Here is a 21,051-nt window from a genome sequence, read left to right as displayed (position 1 = left end):
GCAGCCTGGTCCCAGTGGCACTCACCAGAAACCACTACAGACACCGAACTCCTGGTGAGACCCCAAAAGGTGTCAGCCTCCAGGTGTTCCTTCCCCAGTGCCCGGGACAATACCCACATACAGCATTCCTGTAACTACCCAAGAGGCAAGGTTCAAATGGCCATTGTGGCACACTGAACTTGCTCACGGATCAACGTGTCCTTCCCAGAATAAAAAAAAACAAAAAAAAAATGCCCAAAACATTTGTTTCCTTTTCACAGTGGTCTCCTATGTGCAAGCCCATGAAACTTCTTCCAATGCCAAAATTATCCCCTGCATTTAACACACCATTTTGATTTTGAGACATAATCTGGTGAATATCTCCACTCATCTCTTCTTTTTGCACTCATCTGTGGACAAGACAGTTCTACACCTCACTGGCATGATACACCAGGACAGGATCTTCCATTCTTGGTATCTCCAGGTCTATTTTTTCCCTGTCCTGTTCACTGGGGCAGGAGCTAGAAACAGCCTCACAATAGCTGGAGTAATAAGTTTCTTAGGGCTCAAGCCGAATGCGATGAACATATGCTTGATAGTTCCCTACGCCTCTGGTGGTGAAGTGCTGAGATGATCCCATGGTACTGTAAAGGCATAATTATTATTCTTAACATAATATCATGCTGAGTTTGACATGGTGTGTGGGTGGCAAATGGCTGTGGAGACCACTGAACTATAATGATTATTTCTTTCATGCTGCATGAATTTTTAATTTTAAACCACTAAAGAATACACAACATCTTGTTAGTCAGCTGCATTCATCACAGACCCTCTGAATTACTCTTGTATACAACTAACAGGCATGGCTAACAGTGGGTAAGTCTGGTAAAGCCAAGTGGTTTGTTCTGGCAGGGATGAGCTGGGATCATCCCTGCCAGAACAATCATTATTGATCATTAAGTTCAACAAGGCCAAGTGCCGGGTCCTGCACCTGGGGCGCAATAACCCCAAGCAGAGCTACAGACTGGGAGAGGAATGGTTGGAGAGCTGCCAGGCAGAGAAGGACCTGGGAGTGATGGTGGATAGTCGGCTGAATATGAGCCAGCAGTGTGCTCAGGTGGCCAAGAAGGCCAACGGCATCCTGGCTTGTATCAGGAACAGCGTGACCAGCAGGGCGAGGGAGGTGATCGTCCCCCTGTACTCAGCTCTGGTGAGGCCGCACCTCGAGTACTGTGTTCAGTTTTGGGCCCCTCGCTACAAGAAGGACATCGAGGTGCTTGAGCGGGTGCAGAGAAGGGCGACGAAGCTGGTGAGGGGCCTGGAGAACAAGTCCTACGAGGAGCGGCTGAGGGAGCTGGGCTTGTTCAGCCTGGAGAAGAGGAGGCTCAGGGGTGACCTTATCGCTCTCTATAGGTACCTCAAGGGAGGCTGTAGCGAGGTGGGGGTTGGCCTGTTCTCCCACGTGCCTGGTGACAGGACGAGGGGGAATGGGCTTAAGTTGAGCCAGGGGAGTTTTAGGTTAGATGTTAGGAAGAATTTCTTCACTGAAAGGGTTGTTAGACATTGGAACAGGCTGCCCAGGGAAGTGGTGGAGTCACCATCCCTGGAAGTCTTCAAAAGACGTTTAGATGTAGAGCTTAGGGATATGGTTTAGTGGAGGGCTGTTAGCGTTAGGTTGGAGGTTGGACTCGATGACCTTGAGGTCTCTTCCAACCTAGAAATTCTGTGATTCTGTGATTCTGTGGGATGAAAATGCTCCTCCTCAGACACAGGAGCATGGAAAATGGGCCTGGATGGAAATGGCACACGACCACCTCAGAAATGCACCCTACTCTGAATTCCTGACAGCACTTTGTCTCTGAAGCACTTTGCAGCTGTAAACAACTTGTAAGAGAGGAGATTGCATGCTCCCCAAAGAATCTGTCCCCAGCTACAACCTTATACTTCATCTGAGTTTGTCCTGCAGCCCAACCCACATCTTCCTTGCAGTGACTGAATTTCACTATTTTTTTCCTCTAGCTACAGAGGAGATGGTGAACAATTTCCTTCCTCCTTCTGTGCAGCTGCTTTAGATATGATTGAACATTGCTGCCCTATCTTCTCTTCTCTAGACTAAACCATTAACGGATATAACTGGATTTACAGAACACTGAAATGCCATGAATCAGAAAAGCAAGAAGTGAGAGTAATTCAACAGTCAGCAAAGCTACTGGTATGGGATAATTCATGGAAAATGCCACAGTGCCAACACGTGAAAACTGCAAGCTTCCATTCTGATTTCATTTTAAGTGGAGTTTATATTATAGATTGCCACTAAAACAAGAAAGGAAACAAAACAACAACAAAAACATTTAAAACTGCTGCGAGTTCTCAGCATCAGACTCAGGACAAGCTCTCTGGCACAAGGTAGCAAGGGTTGTCATTTCTAGGAGCCTGTGTATACTGACCATATACTTTTGACCCGTGTATTATTCATTACCAATGGACACGAAGATGAAAGCAGTACCTCTGTTTCATCAGTTAACCTGAAGGCATTCACTTGTTGCACCATCTGCACTGTTAAGGAGATGTTTGCAACCTGCCAAAGAGTTTATTCCATCAGTTCTGAAGAAGAAAATGATGAGCAAAACACTTCAGGAATGACTTTTGCAAGGACGTGGAGGTTAAGGTCTATGTATAGTCATTGTGCCTGTACAGCCCCAGGGACCCAGGCAGGGATACTTCTAAAGATGAGCACCTGGCTTCTCAAAAAACCCATCCATGATCTCAGTAACCATCCACAGGGCTCAGAACATCGAGCCTGGTTCCAGGTCTCTATGAGACAGCAGGTAGAGGAGCAAACCAGACACCCCAAGTTAAGCAGCAATGAGAAAACTGAGACTTGCATGCAGAAATGGGGCCATGTAAGTGACTGTTTCCATGACTGAAAGAGCGTGGCCTGTCCTGGAAACATGTTTTTGGCACACAGTGCTTATTAAGAATGAGCTAAGGAGAGGTTGAAAAAGTCAGAGAAAAGGCAACATGTCACCCTAAAAATAATATTTATTGATGTGAAGGTTGGTGTGTGTGTGTCCCCCCAACTCTTTGTACCTTACCAAGGGCTGGTGCCTGTCCCACTTACCTCGGCCAGGCGGGAGTGCTTGTGCACCACCTCGGCTTTGTTCATCGGCGTCAGCTGCTGCAGGACGCTCCGGCTGTTCGTCAGGGCCCGTGTCAGCCGCGCAAACTTCGTCCAACCTGTAGGGAAGGAGGAAACCACATCAGAAGCACTTACGGCCCATTCACCGCCAGTAAATCTCTTTCGTGTTCACTGGTATTAAGTCTCAGGCTTGAGTCGTTTCTCCAAATTACTGCACAGAACAAGTTCTGGCTCCAGGCTCAAAGGTGTTGCAATAGAGGAAAAATACCACTGCTTTAAGGCAACCAGCAGCAAATCGGAGTAAAATCAAAATGCTCTGGCTTGTCTTTTCTTCTGGCTTTGGGAGACATTGTGTTAGAGGTATAGCATTGCGCTTTCAGCCTCCTGGGGAGATACTCTGATGCTAAAAAGTAATTCTGAACCACTGAAGTTAACACAAAGGCGTCCCATGTCTACAAACCCTCCTGAAGTGAAATCCTGGCCAGCTACAGAAAGGCTCTGGCTGATTCAGCACTGCTGGAGCAGGCCCGAAAGTCAGATCCTTAAGTTTTTACTGCTCCTTGCTCTAACTACAATTCAGGGAAATAGAAACTAAAAAAAAAAAAAAAGAAAAAAAGAAAAAAAGAAAAATCAGCAAAACACATCAACAACCATGTTTCAAACTAAAATAATCGGAAGACTTTACAGACAGATTAAGCACTGGATTTTAAATGGCATTAAGCAATACATTCAGCTGTTAAACTAATGACCGACAGCTGCCCACATGGTAGCTTGAGACCCACACTCTTGGCCAGCCCTGGGGAATGCTTCTTTGCAGCATTCAGAAAGGAGCAGTCAGGATTTTGATGGTGACAGCAGTGCAGAGCCGGGAATGTGACATTAAGCCACTGCTTTTGGAACAATGCCCATAGGTGACAGCTGGTACGGCTGAATCATGGGATGAGGTAGAGCAGAGGTAGCAAAGAAAAAGCGAGGGTATTCACCGGGGTAGCACCACAAAGGAAGAGAATTAAAAATTCAAATGTTTGCAGGAAAGAAACACCTCCACTTGAGCACTGAAGTAGATTTGACTTCACGTCTTTAATCCTTGCTGTGACATAACTTTGTTTTATTGTGGCACTGCCCACAATCCCACCTGCTCAATGTTCAGTTCAGCCAGGTATAGCCTGCTATTTTACTATAGAGGTGTGCATAAAATATCAAACGAGTCATGGACAGGAAATGTGTTCAGGTGCAGGTTATATTTTTACCTAACTTGAATGCTGAAAAGGTGAAAAAATAGAACAAATGTCACATCTGAGAAAGGAAACACAACATTTCTACGTTAGCTTGGTTTATTTTTAAATACATGTTGTCTGATAGGAGTCGGGGACTTGAAAAGCTAAAGGAAGCCCTGAGGCAGATAAAATAAAGAGCAAAGACCAGTCCAGGCAATAAAACTTCAAGAAAAAAAAAAAATCACTTACCGCTTGGCCTGGCAATACACCACTTATATATCACATTCACCCAAATGTAAATCCATTGTTCATCATTTAGCAATCAGTACGGATCTCAATATCCCAATACACTACCAGCACAGCACAAACCACATGTGCCTGGTTATTTATGTATGACCTCAAAAATACACATAAAAATGCACTGCGAAAAGATAAAATATAGAAGCGTTTTTATTAACTTTTCAAATCTAAACCTTAAATGGGAACTTCAGCTTTGTCTCATCCATCTCAAGCTTACAGGAATATTCAATTAGGAATATGCACTTTCTGTATTAAATGATATCAAGAGACTACAGTGATCCAAGTAGGAACTACTAACTTCTAGACATTTTTTCCTAGTTATCTATAAAGCCACATCAGGGTGAAGTTCCAAACACTTTCAGCATCCTGAAAAAAAGAGCACCCAGAAAAAAAAAGAAACTCTCCTCCAGGAAGCACTCATCCGCCTCCAAACCCTGGGCAGGTGCCTCAAAACACAGCATCCTCTTCCCCTAGTAAGAGGCTTCTCTGAGGTCCATGGGGGTGATTAAATCCAGTCTCTGAGCTTCTGTTTGTCACTCTGCACCACACAGCTGATATAAGAAGGATGGAAAGGCGCTCAGCAAAGCCAAAACCACCACAGCCAAGATGTTGGAGTCAGTCCCAAACACCCTTCTTTGTCACATCAAATTCACTCTTCTGACCTTCCTGATGGCAGACAGCTAATGAGGTTTACTTTATTTTCTGAGGTTAGGGTATTGATCAATGCAGTGATTAGATGAGGATTAGAAGAGTCTGGGGCTGGCAATGATAGGAGATGATCCTTCTTACTGTCTTGCTTCCCTTTCCCATGGCACTTTAAAGGCTTAGAGATTTCATTCATAAAAACATGGATGTTTAAAATGCTTCTCCTGTTATAAAAGCAAAAATAGTAAGAAAGCCCTTGTCATCATCTTAGGTAAGAAGAATACCTTTCTGACATTTACCACGAGCATAGAAATCCAGGGAAAGTTGCGAAAGATGTTGAAGACACAACATGTTGAAGAAGCAAAGTAAGACGGGCAGCACACAACAGTGACCCATCTGCTGTAAAAATAAAAAGCAAGGATGAACTGTGACTTTTTCAAATACTTCTTTTCCACCTTGGTGAGATCACATGAAAGAAGAGAGCCACATAATTTAGCATTCAGGTTTATCACTCCGGTTATTCGGCCTGACCTCTTCTTTTAAGGGCAAAAACTATTTCATTGTGTCCTTGCTCCACCAAGAGCAAAGCTTTGCATTGAACTAGCTCACACCTTTCACAAAAACCCTTGCAGCCTCATTTAGAGGCTTCACATTTTTACATTTCTTTCTGTCCTGTGAAGGCCGTGATACTGGAAATTATAAGTGCATAATACATTAACATTACTCTTTTTTTCTGTTAAAAAAAAAAAAAAAGGGCCTTTGTCCTTCAGCACAAAGTCCATCATTATTCTACCCTATCTAACCAATTCATCTGCAATAGTGTGAAAAAGTACCAAGTTCTTTTGTTTCCTATTTACAACCCAACGGAAAAACAAAGCAACAGCAAGATGCTAGGGTATGAGTGGGAAGGTGAAAATGTATACAGGCTGCCTTGTGTCTGAAATAATTCGTAGAGGGTACATTTCTGCATTCCTTGACCTTGTTATAGACTTGCTAAAATCAGAATTATATTTAAAACCTATTTGTATGTTTAAATAGACTAGGCAAAATTTGCACTGCTGCCTAATGCTGTCAATGTTTCTTCAAATGATTCCTTCCCTTCTTTTCCTCTATAAATGCTTAAAATGAATGATAATTCTATCATGTGTATTAGTGACCTCCTGTCCTCACAGGTATTTTCAGTCTGGAAGGAGTAAAGGAATGGCATAAACAGCAGGTGTAAGATGGAAGAAAACCTACTTGCAACAAAAAGCAACACTTCTGATGCTCTCTTCAGCTCATCTGGACTGTGTCTTTCTTCTGTGGTTCCACTTGAAAAATAGTACCCTGAACTTGCACTGTCGCTCTCAAGTTCTCAGGAACAAAGGCAACATGGCACCAGATCCCACCAGCAGCTGCTTTCAAAGAAGCCAAACTGGGTATTTCAGAGGAAGATGTGAACTGCCAAGATGGCAAATGCTGGAATAATGTATACAAAAAATGATTGTTTCCCCTGGTTCTCTTTGATTAATCGACAAAAACAGAACTTTTATTCCTGCTTATAAGGAACCTCATGATCTCCATTCATTCTTATGATTCAAAACAAAGGTCAGTTCTTAAATGGAAACCTACCAAAATAATTCACCAGTCCTACCCGTTACTAACATTGAAATTCTTGCATTCTCAAGAATGCAAAGATTCAGGTTTAACACCTCTATACAGTTATTAAAACAGGACGTGAGCAAGACAAGCATGCTGATAAACAAGAACTAAACTAGTCTCTGCCTTTGCCCTGCTGTAGTGTTGCTCTTCCAAGCATGTAACTTTCTTTCCTCCTCCCTGGTTTTAGTCACAATTCAATGTTTTACATCAGCAAAATATTCTCCATGTCTTTTGCTCTAATTAGGACCACTAATTTGACAGTCCTCTGAGTGTGGAGCTAAATACAGCAGGGATGGTTTGTTGTTGTCCCTCAGATAACGGCTGAGCCAAAGGTTTCTCAGAAGGGAAAAAAAAAAGAACTTTTTTTTAATTGGTATTTCTTTTTAATCTTAGCTACTGTGACAGAAACTGACACTGTTAATACTGTGCCAGGATGCTTGAGAGAGAGCAGGACCACACGAGGGGGTAGGCACTAGTCAAGCAAGGCAGAGAACCCAAGCACCTCCTGGCCTTGGAGGGCAAAAAGCTTTCCAGACAGGTCCAGGATGCTCACTTGGCCACTCATGTACATAGATGCATACACTACTTCAGAACTGATGTAGAGTCTAAGTGGGAAATGGTATTTCAGGCCTTCTTGTTACCAACCCCATAAGCAAGGATGATACCTTGGAGAGAAGTAATGTAAGGTTATCACCTTAGAACTTGAGCCCATGGCCCTTCCACAGCTGGAAACTCCAAACTATCTTAACTGAAACTTCTTACTAGTTATAGCACGTGCCATTCCATCAGCTACTACTCCAACAAGAGTAGTATTATGCTTACACATCTTTCTTCCTGAGATCCTGGATCAATCTTTTTTTTTTTTTTTTGGACAGCTGGGATGGGAACAGCTCTTTGGCCGCTGCTCTTGTGGCAGCTCTACTACACAGCCATACTCACTGCTTAATCTGCATTCAGGGACATTCTGTGAACTGCACCCTCGCACTGCCGTAGGGACCTCTATTCCTGCCCTTTTGGTCACCAATCTTCTTCCCATTAGCGGACCACACAGATGCATCCAGTATACAAATATTCTCCTCCATCTGCAACACCTGCTCCTCTTTTCTGCTGCCTTCTCTGAGTCAGAAGAAACATCATCCAGGTTGAAGATGCTGTTGCAACATACAGCAAAGCAAAAAAAAAGGACCAGGATAAAAGCTGTCCAAAGAGAGCACAATAAGGGAGGCTTCCCATTCTCCTTTCAAACAACATGCCTCCTGAGAGAAGCACCAGCCTTCCTTTTAGACATTTCTTCAGAAGTGATGGGATACAATCACCATTTCCTAATGGCTATCCGGAGACCAAACCTTTAAATCTCTGATTCCTCCCAAGGCCACAAAGCAGGCAGAGAATTGCCTACATCCCACCACAAACTGTGAGCCACCTGCCTGCCAGCACACCCCAAAGAATAGCTCCTGGTTCCCATCACACATGGACACTCCTATCAAGGGGCTGGACAAAGCTCAGGCAGGTCCCTCCACCAGGGTGGGATCCCCCTGCAGGAGAGGGCTAAGGAGCAAAGATGGATTTGGCTCTCCTGCCCCACTAGTGGTTAAACCACCAGCGAGTTTGTGGAGTCTCCTTCTTTTGGAGATATTCAAAACCCACCTGGATGCCATCCTGTGTAGCATGCGCTAGGTGACCCTGCTCAAGCATGGGGGTTGGACTGGGTGATCTCTGGAGGTCCCTTCCAACCTCAACCATTCCATGATTCTGCTCAGATCTCAGCAACCAATAGGCTTACCCACTGCCTTCAGAGATGACAGCAAGTATTTACAAATATAAGTATCTGCAAGTGAGAAAGCCCTTCCAATTCTCCTCCTAGTTTAATTACGAGTCAACAATTTGCAATATGTGACTGGATTTGTGTACAGGTCCAAATATTGGTTCAGCCACCCATCTCAGATGCACTGAAAAAATATATAATCTCTAGTTCATAAATTGCATTATGTTATTTTAAAGCTAAATTTGTACATTGGAGATTATGAAAACTAAAAATTTCAAGGGAATATGTTAACGTTGTCTATTGTGCACTTGCTCTGAAAAATCTAGACATGACTATTTTCCCCTAATAAAACATTAGCGTAGCTCTACTGGGTTGCAATTAACCTTTTTGTCAAGGTTTGTCTGATCTTAAAAGGAACAGAAATAATGAAGGCTTTTAAATCAGTGTTTCAGGAAACTACTCAATATTTTAGACTTCAGTGAAAACACCTGCGTTAACAATGATATTCTGTGTTCAAAAAAAAAAAAAAAAAGTGTAATTACAGCAACACTCATGTAGATTTCTGCCTGCAGGAGTGTATGTAACACCTCCAGACCATGGAAAGGTCATTCTTCTCTTGCTGTGGAGCATGAAACAGTTAACAAAGAATGTTTAAATAATATATACGCTATGTCTTACCCACAAAGCAAAGAGCGAGCATTGCTGTTAGGCAATCTGGATGTCAATTGATAATATCGATCGTCCTTGTACATCAACAGTTAGCATCTACAAATCCCAACTATTTATAGACATTCAGACTGTAAGATCACAGCAATGGCTGTATGTCTGCTCCTTATTGAAGGTAAAATGTGGCTGGAAGAGCTCATTCTCTCTTCAGAAAACTTAATCATCCTGCTGTTGCTTTGCTAGAGACAGAGGGATAAATGGGATTCCTGAATAAATAGCATAATAGTCAAACAAACCTAAATCACTCCCATGATACAGTAAAACTATTCATGAACTGAAGAACCACACTACCCATGCAAATGTAATTCAAAATACTAGGATAAATTTCCCTACTTGAAATTCTGTGCCTTCCATTGTCTGCCATTTCACTGCACTCTTGGGATAATTTTCACACCTGACCTCTGTTCTCGCTCAATTTTGCACTCCCGGTTAGCATCCACCCACCGCAACTACTGGGGAGCTCAAAATGGATGAATTGCCACCAGGTAATCTTGTGCATATCACTTCAGCTTTCTGAGCTTGTTTCCTCTCCATAAAACTGAGATAATGCTAATGACCTACTTTGCAAGCCATTTTGAGATCTACGGAGGAGAATTGGTAAGATTTATAAACCACTAAGCTACATTTGGTACACAATGTATTTTTAAATTTAATTCTGACATAGCTATAAATTCACAGTGCACAACTACTTAAATTTCATGTTTCTGCAACTAAAACTAAACTTTTTACACATACACATAGGGCCACCAGGGACTTATTTCCCATAACTACATAAAAACAAATGTAATTTTAGGAAAAAAAGCCTGAATACTGTAAATGTCAGTTATCTGGCTTTTAGGAGTTCATCAGATAGCAAAATGTCACCATTCAATGGTCAAGGAAAAGGACTACACCAGACAAAGGCTCGGGGTCAAAAGGAAGGCAGCGGCTAGAAATGGAAAGGCAACATACAGTAAAGCACACAGTGATAGGAAGAAAGAGGGAACAATTAAGTGCGTGCATGAGAAATTATGGCTTACGAAATGGACGTTGAAAGCTCAATACATATGGGAAAAAATCCTTCAATGGCTAGATTTATCACAATAATGATAAAGTTGTTAGAGAACTTCCAGAGTATGTCTTTCTGCACCCATAAGAAGAAAGGGCAGAGAGGATGATCCAGGTGCTACGGGTTGCTTAGCTTGATCTCAGTGCCGGGCAAAATGACAAAAAAGCCAAACCAACTTTAAAAACATTTAATAAAGAAGAAAATGGAAGGAACATAATGAATGGCTGTCAATATGGAATGATGTAAAATGCCCCGTAATGTATATTTCATTATCTGATAAGAGTATAAATTTTGTCCAGAAAGATGGCCAAACTCCTTAGCAGAACAAGCTGCAGGCCAAATGCAGCAGCCAGCCAGAGCCACAGCTCACGATGTATAACGGAGAGGCATGAGCCAGACCAGCTCCACGTACCAGCGCTCCCCTGCTTCAGGCTGGGCTGGACTGCAACACGGACCATTGGCTTGATGATGGCCTCAGGAGTTAATCCCTCCTGCAGCCAAGGAGCTTCCTCCCAACAGCTCCCAGATCCACACGGCCACGGCTCCCATCGTACAGCATCACCTCATCCTAGGGCTGCATCTGAATCACCCAAACATGACAGGTTTCCCAAATCCTCTTGTGTGGTAATCATTGCTGAATTGACACTGCACGACACTCTTAACAAAATGCTAAGGCTATGCAGTTCAGTAAATTAAGGGTTAAATGGATGAAGGAGATGGTACCTGTGAGATATCAAGCAAGTTGAGAGTAGTGGAAAGTAACAAAAAAATATTACTGAGAGACTTTCAGACCCCGGTGGGCAGAAAGATTAGAGGTATGTTAAAAAAGTAGTGAGGGGAGTCACACAGGGTGATGTGCTTGATAACTGGGCATGTGCCAATAAAATGTTTTCTATGAAAATCAGATATGTAAGTGAAAGCAATGCAAACCATATCTACATCATGGGAGGGGGAAAATTTCCAAGCAAGAGCAGTTCCGAGAAGGATCTATAAGTCTTAGATGAGCAATCCAACATGTGGTTTGCTCTGGCAAAAAGTCACCTACTCCTGAGATATACAATAGTCAGATGTAGGCTTGGAGAATCTAAGCAACAGACAGCATTGACAAATAAGCTCTGAACCCAACTAGCTACAATACCAGTTGTAGAAATGTGTATTTGGGACCCAGTGGGCTGAAATCCATGCCACCATGGATTCATCCCTACTGCTGCTAATGAGATGGATTAAAGTGCAGCTGAAATGTTGGTATCTGCCATCACCAGACAGCCACATTCGGGCTAGACAGAGCTTTAACGAGCTCAGCTCATTTACTTTATCAAAAGGAGGTTGAGTGATGGTTTGATTACATCCGTAAGTGCCTTAACAGGACTTTTTTTTTTTTTAGTACAGTGGAAAAAATGTGTAAGAAGATGCCAGTTCAAGAAGCTGAAGCCATTTAAATCTGATACTTTCTTTAAAGCCATAAAGTGTAATGAAAAATTGAGAAGAATATGAAGGGATATGGAAGATTCTCAGTCTCTGTTCAAACTTCTAAATCAGTACTGGCTGTTGGTCTGGACAGATTGGTTTAGTTAAATACAAGTTTGTGGGTTCAACAGAGGAGTAGCTTAGAGAAAAGTAATGGCCTGTGATATACAGACTAGAGTTAAACTCCCTAACTTTACTGTATTTATCGTTATTATTTTATATACAGCTTATGAGTGTTCAGTTTTCTACATAAAAAGTGTATCCATCTACAAACAGTTACTGCTTTAAAGATCACATTCCAGTTTAATTCAATCTCTCAGAAGGTTAGATTTGATTTTAGTGGATTATTTTTTTATTGCACATTAAACTCTAGAAATTTACAGACACTTCATATGTTTTCTGGGTTGCTGATGGAGCACACCGGCCTCAAAAGGCAATACCAGATTCAGAAAAGTACTTGATTTCTGGGAAGAAAACTAAGCAGTACTGGATGCGGAAATCTGCTGTTCTTCATCACAGCAGGTCTCTGACAGTGGCATGCAAGAACAGGGGGCAGAAGTAAGTCCTGAGAGCATCACAAGTAGGAGTGAATTTAAAATTGTTAAACTCTAAAAATCTGTGACTTCTCAACCTTTGCACTGTCTGCTAAGATTGCCACTGACATGTCACCAAAGGCAATAATGGGGATGCCTGTCCCACACAAATAGGAACAAGGGCACCTCAGGAGGTCTTCCTGCTTACTAGCAGGCAGTGTCCTTCTGAAATGGATGGTTTCAAACACCAAGAGACTGTATCATAGCACCACTCCCTTGAGTTGTCTACTCTTCCCACCAGAAGCCTACCCGGTGTTCAGGCAAATAAACACTTCTCCCATTACCCCACACAAAGTCCTTCTCAAGGGCCGGGTGTCCCTGGATGCTGCAGGGTGTACCCAGGGGAAAACAGAGAGATGGAAGTGATTTCCTGAGTGCCTGAAGGCATTTGGAGGATGCAACTCTTGTTTCCCATTGCTCTTGATCAAAGCAATGGCAAACAGCACCACAACAAAGCTGTAACCACGTCTCTGTAGCACCAAACCCCTTGTTATTACAGCCATGGGGAGGTGCAATGAAAACACGGGAAGGATATCCAAATTGTGACCTATTAAATTACTGTTACGGATTACTGTCAAGGCGATGTATTCAACAGGGTACACTGTGCTTCAGCTAAAGGTAGAAACCTCATTTTCATGCTCTAATCCCTCCACCCACTTCTTCTATTATCACCAGGATTGATACCCCCTCAAGGAAAAAAGTTCCCATGTGCAACTAGTTATATATGCCTAATAACTTGCACTTATTAAAGATAAAAAGGATCAGAATTATAGGCTTAGCAAGGATTAGCAAGCATAAGTGCGTATTTCTGCAACTACCACACTTTTTATAGCCCTGTCACACTCCAAGATAGAGTTGTATCATTATATGGAGTTATATAACCATAAAGAGTTATATCACTGGAAGCAGTACAGCATTGTCCCAGACAGTCTTGATTATCAAAGTCTGGCTGTACCAAGTGAAGAAAAACCTTTAGGATACTGCTGTGCTGCCTCCTAGTCCCATCTGTTAACAGCACACTGTCCTGAGTTGTAGAAACCTCAATAGCACATCGTTGCATCCTAATCCAGTCTGCCACCACTATTCACAGGAACTTCCCAACTACTTCCAGCTGCAGAAAAGTCTGATACTTCACCCCAAAGAGATTCAAGACAACCAGTGAGAATCCCAGGCAAATAAACTTGCAAGTTTACCTGGAGGCCAGATTTTTTTCTTCACTGGTGATAACAAAGGAAATAAAACCATTGTATAACTGGGTGCTGTTTCACTATTATCCCGAAAATGCCAGTCTTTTTTCCATCCTTAAGCTTTCAGTTTAGTATAATCTACAGCACTCTTGGCTTCAAATGGTGTTAAAATTTTAAGTGGCCCAGTTTGCCCTCCTAATAGTTAGGGCCCAGAAAAGCGGCTTCATTTCTTTTCTGACAAATAAACATAAGATTATTACCACTGTGTGTCTTTGGAGGGACTGAATGCCTCCAGATGCTTTTGAGACAGAATAAAAGCACAGCGAGCTGATAAAAGCATCCAACTGTGACCCTACAATGGTGCAAACATAAAAGAGAAGATTCTTTGGGCTTTATTCTCTGGAAGAAAATACCTTCATGTGCTTGTAACAGCCTTCCACCTCTGCTGTGTAAGGCATTCAGGCAGGACACCTGGAGAGCTGGCCCTCCACCACCACAGGTACGACCTGGTACCAAATCCAGGTCAGACAAGTGTTTGTGTCACCAAATAGAACAGGAAAAGGAAAGAAAGACCGGATAAAACACAGCACGGCTCCTTCAGTGGAAAATAAGGCTTTGTCCCAGTGACCACCAGGTGCATCCAGCAGCTCCTGCAACACCTCCTGCTCCACCACTGGCTCTCAATTTCTCCTTCCACACCAGCCTGCTAGAAACCATAAAGCAAATCAACAGAGGGATGTTCTCCCTTTACTCTGTACCTGCACAACTGTTGGTGGCATCTCCATCCAGGCACATACCAAGCACGTGGCCGATGTCTCCTTCCATTATCGTGGCTTACACTGCTTCTGCCCGAGACGCTGGTTTTGCAGACTTGCATGGTTACACACTTTCAAAGAACTTTTACAGTTAAGAGGATACAACAGCACTTCTTGGTCACTGTAACTGCTTGTTACAACCAAGCTAGCACATTGCTTGGGTATTTGAGTCTTGTTTGCACTTCTTGTACCTCTCCAGAGCTGCATGCAGACTGTTGGCAAGGTGGGGGGAAGAGTCAGGAGGAATCCATGGCACTTAACAGCTCTATATCAATGGGATTAACAGAATAACAAATAAAATTCTCTGTCTTTTACAGCAATACATCATAGGTTTCCTGCACATCACTCAGCAATAACAGATACCAGCACAGGTAACAAGAAAACATGTCTGTCAGATCTTCAGTGTCACCCTGCCTATCCCCTCCCTGAACACAAGGTTTTTGTATGATCTCTGACAGTGTATTTTATCTGAGGAGGATAAATATCCCTTTTATCCATTTTTTCTTTGTAAGCTCCAACAGCCTTCTGGACTAAAACAAAATCACAGCCTCCTGGGTGACCTGGGAAAATTTTTCACCGCTTTTGCTCCCTCCTGGTAACAAAGCCCCCTCCGCCTGCTTTCTGACAGCATTAATGCAGCTGATGGTGAGCACACAGGTAAGCAAACACATCCACCATCTGTCACAGAGCCCCAGCCCTCTCTAGCTCCCCTCGCTCCCACAGGGCCAGTCCCCATGATGCCAACTAGATTTTTGGTACCGAGCCTCCCAGCAAGCATGTTTCTGAGCCTGTGTTGGGCAAAAATCCCACTCCTCCCTTGCAATGTGCTTTGCAGTAGGATATATTTATTTATTTATTTATTTATTTTTAATGCCCTCTTTTCACACATGTGACAAGCTCCCCAACACTTCTGAGCAGATCTGAGTCCCCTGTGCAAAGCCAGCACAAGATGCCAACACCTTTGCAGCCACCTCAAGTGGGTCCAGCAAACACAACCTTTTCATTACAGAAGCCAGGACACACAGACATCCTGCAGCATCACTACACCCATCGTTATGATTTAAATACCAAACCCTTGTACCTCGTAGGAGCGTGATATACAGCAGCTTCACAACAAAGCTGCGTACTTTCGAACAGTGCAGAATACATCAGTATGGAGAGATTATTGCATAATGGCATCAATATTTTATTTCTGCTGAATTTTTTATCTCAAATTTACTGCTCCCATAAGTAATACACAGTAACTCATCTACACCATAGTTACTTATGTATTATGTATTGCATGGGCCTGGCAGAATTTCTGAAGAAAAAAATCTTTTTTTTTTTTCTTTTTTAAATAGCCCTTTCAATGACAAATCCCACACTCAACAGCACTATTTTACTGAAATGCCTTTTACAAAAGTTTAAAAATTCTCTCCTAAATTCTAATATATATGTTTACCAATCTCATAATTCAAGAGGCAAGTGGCCTGACAGCTTCTAAGCACATTGTAATGTTATCTGCAAGGACAATGAATTATGCATGTCTCATAGCACTACGTCTGACAAAACACTGCTCTGATCCCAGTGCAGTGGGATCCTGCAGATCCACCCAGTTGAGATGCAGAGAATAATGCAACAGTGCTGTTCTTCCATCCTTGTAGTAAATTGCTGCTAGTATTTGGTTATGTGTTTTGTTTTTCCTTACTATACTATCAATATAAAAAACCAAACTCAGATTTACACAAAAGGAAAAGGAAAAAATCAGGTCAATGGTTTGTAATTATGGAGCTTGCTGGATGTATTGATCAATGTTAATCCATGCTCTAATCAAAGCATCCTGAGGAAATTCTTAAGACTCCAGTCATATGCCTTGAAGAGAGATGTGGCTGTTTGTTTTTTTTGTTTGTTTGTTTGTTTTTGTTTTGTTTTGTTTTTTGCTTTAAGTATGACTTTGACAGAAGTAAGTGCTCCTTAAACATGCAGTCAAACCTCTCTCGGCTGCTGACAACAATATTTTGCGGTGTTCACAGTTAATACTTGGCATTGTAACTAACGGTTCCCTTCAATGCAGGACAGCAGTACATGCATTACTCACTTTGCAGCTGTTGCTCTTTCACATAGGAACATGTATTGTTCCTATAATGGACGTCAGAAGGATCCTGCTCCTCCTCAGATGGGTTGAGGGCAAGCTCAGCTCCCCCAGCACATCCCTCCATCCCCAAAGAACTCATCTCCCAGGCTGGGAATCCAAAGGAACATTTGCAGGACACCAGGTGAATTGTAGAGGCAAAGAGGCTTACAGTGACTGAGAAGGTTCTCCTACATCAGGATCTTACAACTTTACAGATAATACTCTGGAGGCAAAAAAATCTCATATCATGTCAGCCCAAAGAGAGGCCTTTCATTTTATTTGAAATCTGCCTTTATAAATCTACTTGTCATTTATCCAAGCACATAAGTGTTATCTATATCATCAGAAAGTAGTTTAAATCCTGTTTGCATTCAAATGACACAGGATTTTATTCTACACAAGATGGCTTAGAGGGCACATTGCTCTCAGTGACAAATCAAGCCTTCTCCAAGCAGGAACGGAAAACAGAACAAGGAATTAATTACCAGAAGGGAACTTCCTGGAGAAGATGCATATGGATCTTCTGCCTTTCTTTATGGAAACATGCATTATTTTACCCAGAGCAATACACATATGAACCTGACACCAAACACATCCTACAAAGGCAAGGATGCTGCTAGATCCTTTCCCTACAAATTCTCCCTGTGAAGCACAGGTCATCAGGTGATGACAGCATTGCACACCTCAGCAAACATCACCAGCAGCAGCTGTTAAATACCAGGCAGAACACCCACTGCCACGTAGACATCACTGCTGTCCAGCAAGAAAAGACTCAACTGGGCTGTTCTTTCCTATCTCATCTCCAAGAAAGAGAAATGGAGTAAAGACCAACATCTCAGCACAAAGGAGCTGAAATTAGTTTTGATAAATAAAAGACACCAGTCCTGCAGAAGAAAGGTCTCCCAATATAACACAGTATTATAATGACTGAAAACCATGCTATTTTTAGAAATATCAGCTGTAGTGAAGAAGTAGTGATATTACAAAGGAAAACGAAGGCTTGTTGCTCTGGACAAAGTATTGTAAGGGAATATTCCACTCACAATTCTGTATTTTTTTAATCAATAATTTGGAAAAGTGGCATCAAAATTTGGACAAAACATTTCCTGATAGCAAGATCACAGCCACAACATCTTCCTGTCACTGGACTCAGCTTGAATATACAATTCATAATTTACAAAAAAAAAAAAAAAATAGTATATTTCATATTTACCTTTTGTTGAATCATCTTCAATTGGTTGCTTGAACAAAGTGATATCCTTAAAAGTGCACAGGAACAAAACCACTTTTTCATGCTCATTTCTTATAGGAGCAATTTGCATGTAGAACCAAACTGGGGTTCCTGAAGCAGAGAAAAAGGTGAAGCTGGAGTGTGGTGCAGCACAACCCTTCCCCAGCCCGTACACAGAATACTTCATACATCATATGATACACACATTGTTTAGGATCACAATGAGGTATTTCTACATGTCCCGGACCTTTAATTTTACCTCCTCCACAGAAAACAACACATTCTTATTTTTTACAGATTCATTAAAATGGGGAAAAGCTACCAAACTGAGAAGCTGATAGTCAGAGATAACCAGAGATAACCAGAGTAACCAGAGATAGAACACCCTGAGATAAATGTATGACTCTTTCCCTCTTGCTCTTGGTTTTACCATCATGTCTCATAAACCCGATATCTGCAGGGTAGTCAGGTGAGAAAAAAAATAGACTGAGGATATCTTTGAATCCTTCTTCACATAATATGGAGCTATCAAAACCAAAACTGCTAGACTATACTGTAAAATGCTCCAAATTTGATGTTGCTCTGTTATTTGAGAGGGTCTGAACTAATTCAGACATAAAATTAAAATGGTCTATCTGGACAAATATGGAGATAGGATTTCCTTTTGTGTTTCAGGTCATACCCTCCATCTCCCCGTTGTCTCAATGAGTGGAGCAAACTTGCAGTGCATTTATCTATACCTGGGTTTTGAACTAAATAGAAAATAATTTTCAGGTAATACCATTCATCAAACGAACAGCCAGAAAACTGCTTACCGTGTCGGAGTGGTTAGAATGGTTTTGTGGTAAAGCCTCACTGCCCACAGAGGGTTCCTGCAGGTGCTCAGGAGCTAAAAACTGGGCTTTCAACTGAGACGTTGAAACAAGCTGCTCGCCCACTGCTATCCCAGGGCACAGCTGGCCCCTCCGAATCTCCTCTAACGCACCACATCTGGGAGTTGTGCCAGGGATGGATACCCAGAGGGCAACAAAACCCATTTGGAGCAGGGCTACTGTAGGGAAGGTCAAAATCCACAGGGGCTCATGGCAAAACTCAGCACTGCTCTGTTGGGATTAAAGCAGTAACTCACTGAAAGTGAACTGGAGAGGTTGGGGAGACGGGGGACTGCTTTCGGAGGTAATTCCAGAGCCATTATGCTGATCACTTGATTATCTCAACTCCCAGTTGCTAACCCAAGATAAAAGGCTCTTTTCATAACTTCTAAGAAAGAGTGCTGCAGCTCTCAAGAGTGATACTGTGCTTTCACTTGTACCTGGCAACTCATCAGCACCCTTTGAAAAGCTCCACAAGTAGGCAAAATAACTTGTACAACAGCCCTGATAAAAATCAAAGAGAGAGAGAGGCAAGGTGGATACTGCTGTAGAAACAGCAACCTGAACGGGGGCTCAAAAGCAGGCAGCGTTTCCTGAGTATTACCCACACATATATGCATGTCTACGTGGGTGCTAAATAGCTGGGTGGGTAGAGCTGAGGACGTATGTAATGCAGTAAAGCAGCAGAAATTCGTAGGGAACTTGCAGGTCTGATCCTGAAATTGGCTAACTGGGTTAGAGTGCCAAGGGAGCATGTGAAGCCAGCAGCCACATGGATGCTGCCTGAGAACAACAGCTCTTAAACACCACCCCTGTGCCAAAAGGAAGGAGAATGGGAAAGCAGCCTGAAAATCTCAAGATCTCCCTTTGCTGAAAGCATGAAGGATTGACTGAGAAAGAAAAATTTGTGATAAAATAACAACAATACCCACAACCTCTGGAGCTACAGTTTGAAGATGTGGGTGGAGGGCTGCTCGGCAAGCACTGCAAGCTCCACACAGGAGAGAAGCAGTATGCAGGGTGATAAACACTAGCCTTTCTACAGAATAGCTCCACATTTTTCACAAGTACGTTCATACCAACAGACACTACTCTTCATTTCCTTATCTGCTCCAATATTCAGCCTGAATGATAAGCATGTAGTTTCTTGAAGAAGCTTCTATCACAAGTACCAGTGTATGACAAATGGAAGCAAACCCAAGGCAAAGCACTTGCTGAACTGAAGCCAAAAGGTGAGGCTGTCAGTGTTAGCAAGAGACGGTAGTGCTGGGCTTCAGGTGATGGAGATGAAAGCTGGCAACATGTTATGGATGGGAATTGGCTCAAGACGGAAAAGAAAAATGAGTACTTTTCCATGAAGTCCTTCTGTAATCCTGCGTATCTTACAGAAAGTACAGGATTGGAGATCTGGGCAAAGGTGAAGATTTTATTAAGGCAACTGCAGCTCAATAAATCTCTGAAACACCATCAAGCTCAAGCGGCCAATCCACAGCCCAGAGCAAAAAAAAAAAGTAACTGGCTAGTTACAGAACAGTAACAAAGATTTCCTGCTTTCCTCTTCTTAATATTTAAATAAAATGGAAAGGAATTTATTTTAGTACTGGCTCATGCCAAGCATGAGCTACCGGCCCAGTTAAAAAGGGAAGCCAGGGTAGGGAAAATCCCTGAGTCTCTGGGATCTTCTGCAACCACATGGACATTGGGGGGTGCTGAGCACCACCACCTGCAAAGATACAGAACAAAAGTCTGTCCCAGGAAGCCTACCCCCTGTGAGGGGAGGTGACCTGAACAGGAACAGGGGAGAGAGGCAGGAAATCAGAGAACATCCATGTGCTGAGGGACCAAAAGGAGATGATTTGAAGGGCTATCACAGGCACCTGCAGGAACAGCTGGACTTCAGAGGCACTCTTGCTTCTCTTTTACCGTGCATATATATATTTTTTTAATTAGTTTACCAAAATGCTTTGAAGCAGGCAGAACTGGAGAAATCTGAAGACAATTCCTATTGTTTAAGTGCACATAAGGGAAAATTTAGGCTAGAAAGGGGAAGTAGAAATAAAGCATAAGTGCATGAGTACTCTTCCAGAAGCTGAGGTATCCTGACTGCTCTCTTCAATGTCATGAAGGGTTTATGTGAATTTGCAGTGAAAAGGGGCAGTCAGGCATACTCAGCTTTTCCCTCAGCGCTCACCAGTGCTTTCTGCAGGTACACATTGCTGCCACTGGGAGCAACCACTTGCAAATCAGGGTGTGGGTTCTCACCTGCAGACATTTGGGGATGTTTCCTGAGGGGAAATTTAATTTAGAATTTCT

General features: G+C 42.5%; 1 protein-coding gene across 1 annotated transcript in view; it reads right to left on the bottom strand.

Annotated features, from left to right (window-relative positions):
- Positions 1-21,051, bottom strand: part of KCNH5 (potassium voltage-gated channel subfamily H member 5) — a gene marked incomplete at its 3' end in the record, with an annotated part of 156,145 nt that overhangs the window by 116,217 nt on the left and 18,877 nt on the right. The window contains exons 4-5 of the mRNA XM_084287898.1: positions 17,849-17,977; positions 3,101-3,216 (exon numbers count right to left, since the gene is read on the bottom strand). Coding sequence (XP_084144024.1) covers positions 3,101-3,216; positions 17,849-17,977 — 245 coding nt within the window. The remainder of the gene's footprint in view (positions 1-3,100; positions 3,217-17,848; positions 17,978-21,051) is intronic.

This window comes from Netta rufina, assembly GCF_964035555.1.
Source record: "Netta rufina genome assembly, chromosome: 5".
Lineage (NCBI taxonomy): Eukaryota > Metazoa > Chordata > Aves > Anseriformes > Anatidae > Netta > Netta rufina.
Note: the sequence above shows the minus strand (reverse complement) of the source record. Positions and strands in the feature narration are given on the sequence as shown.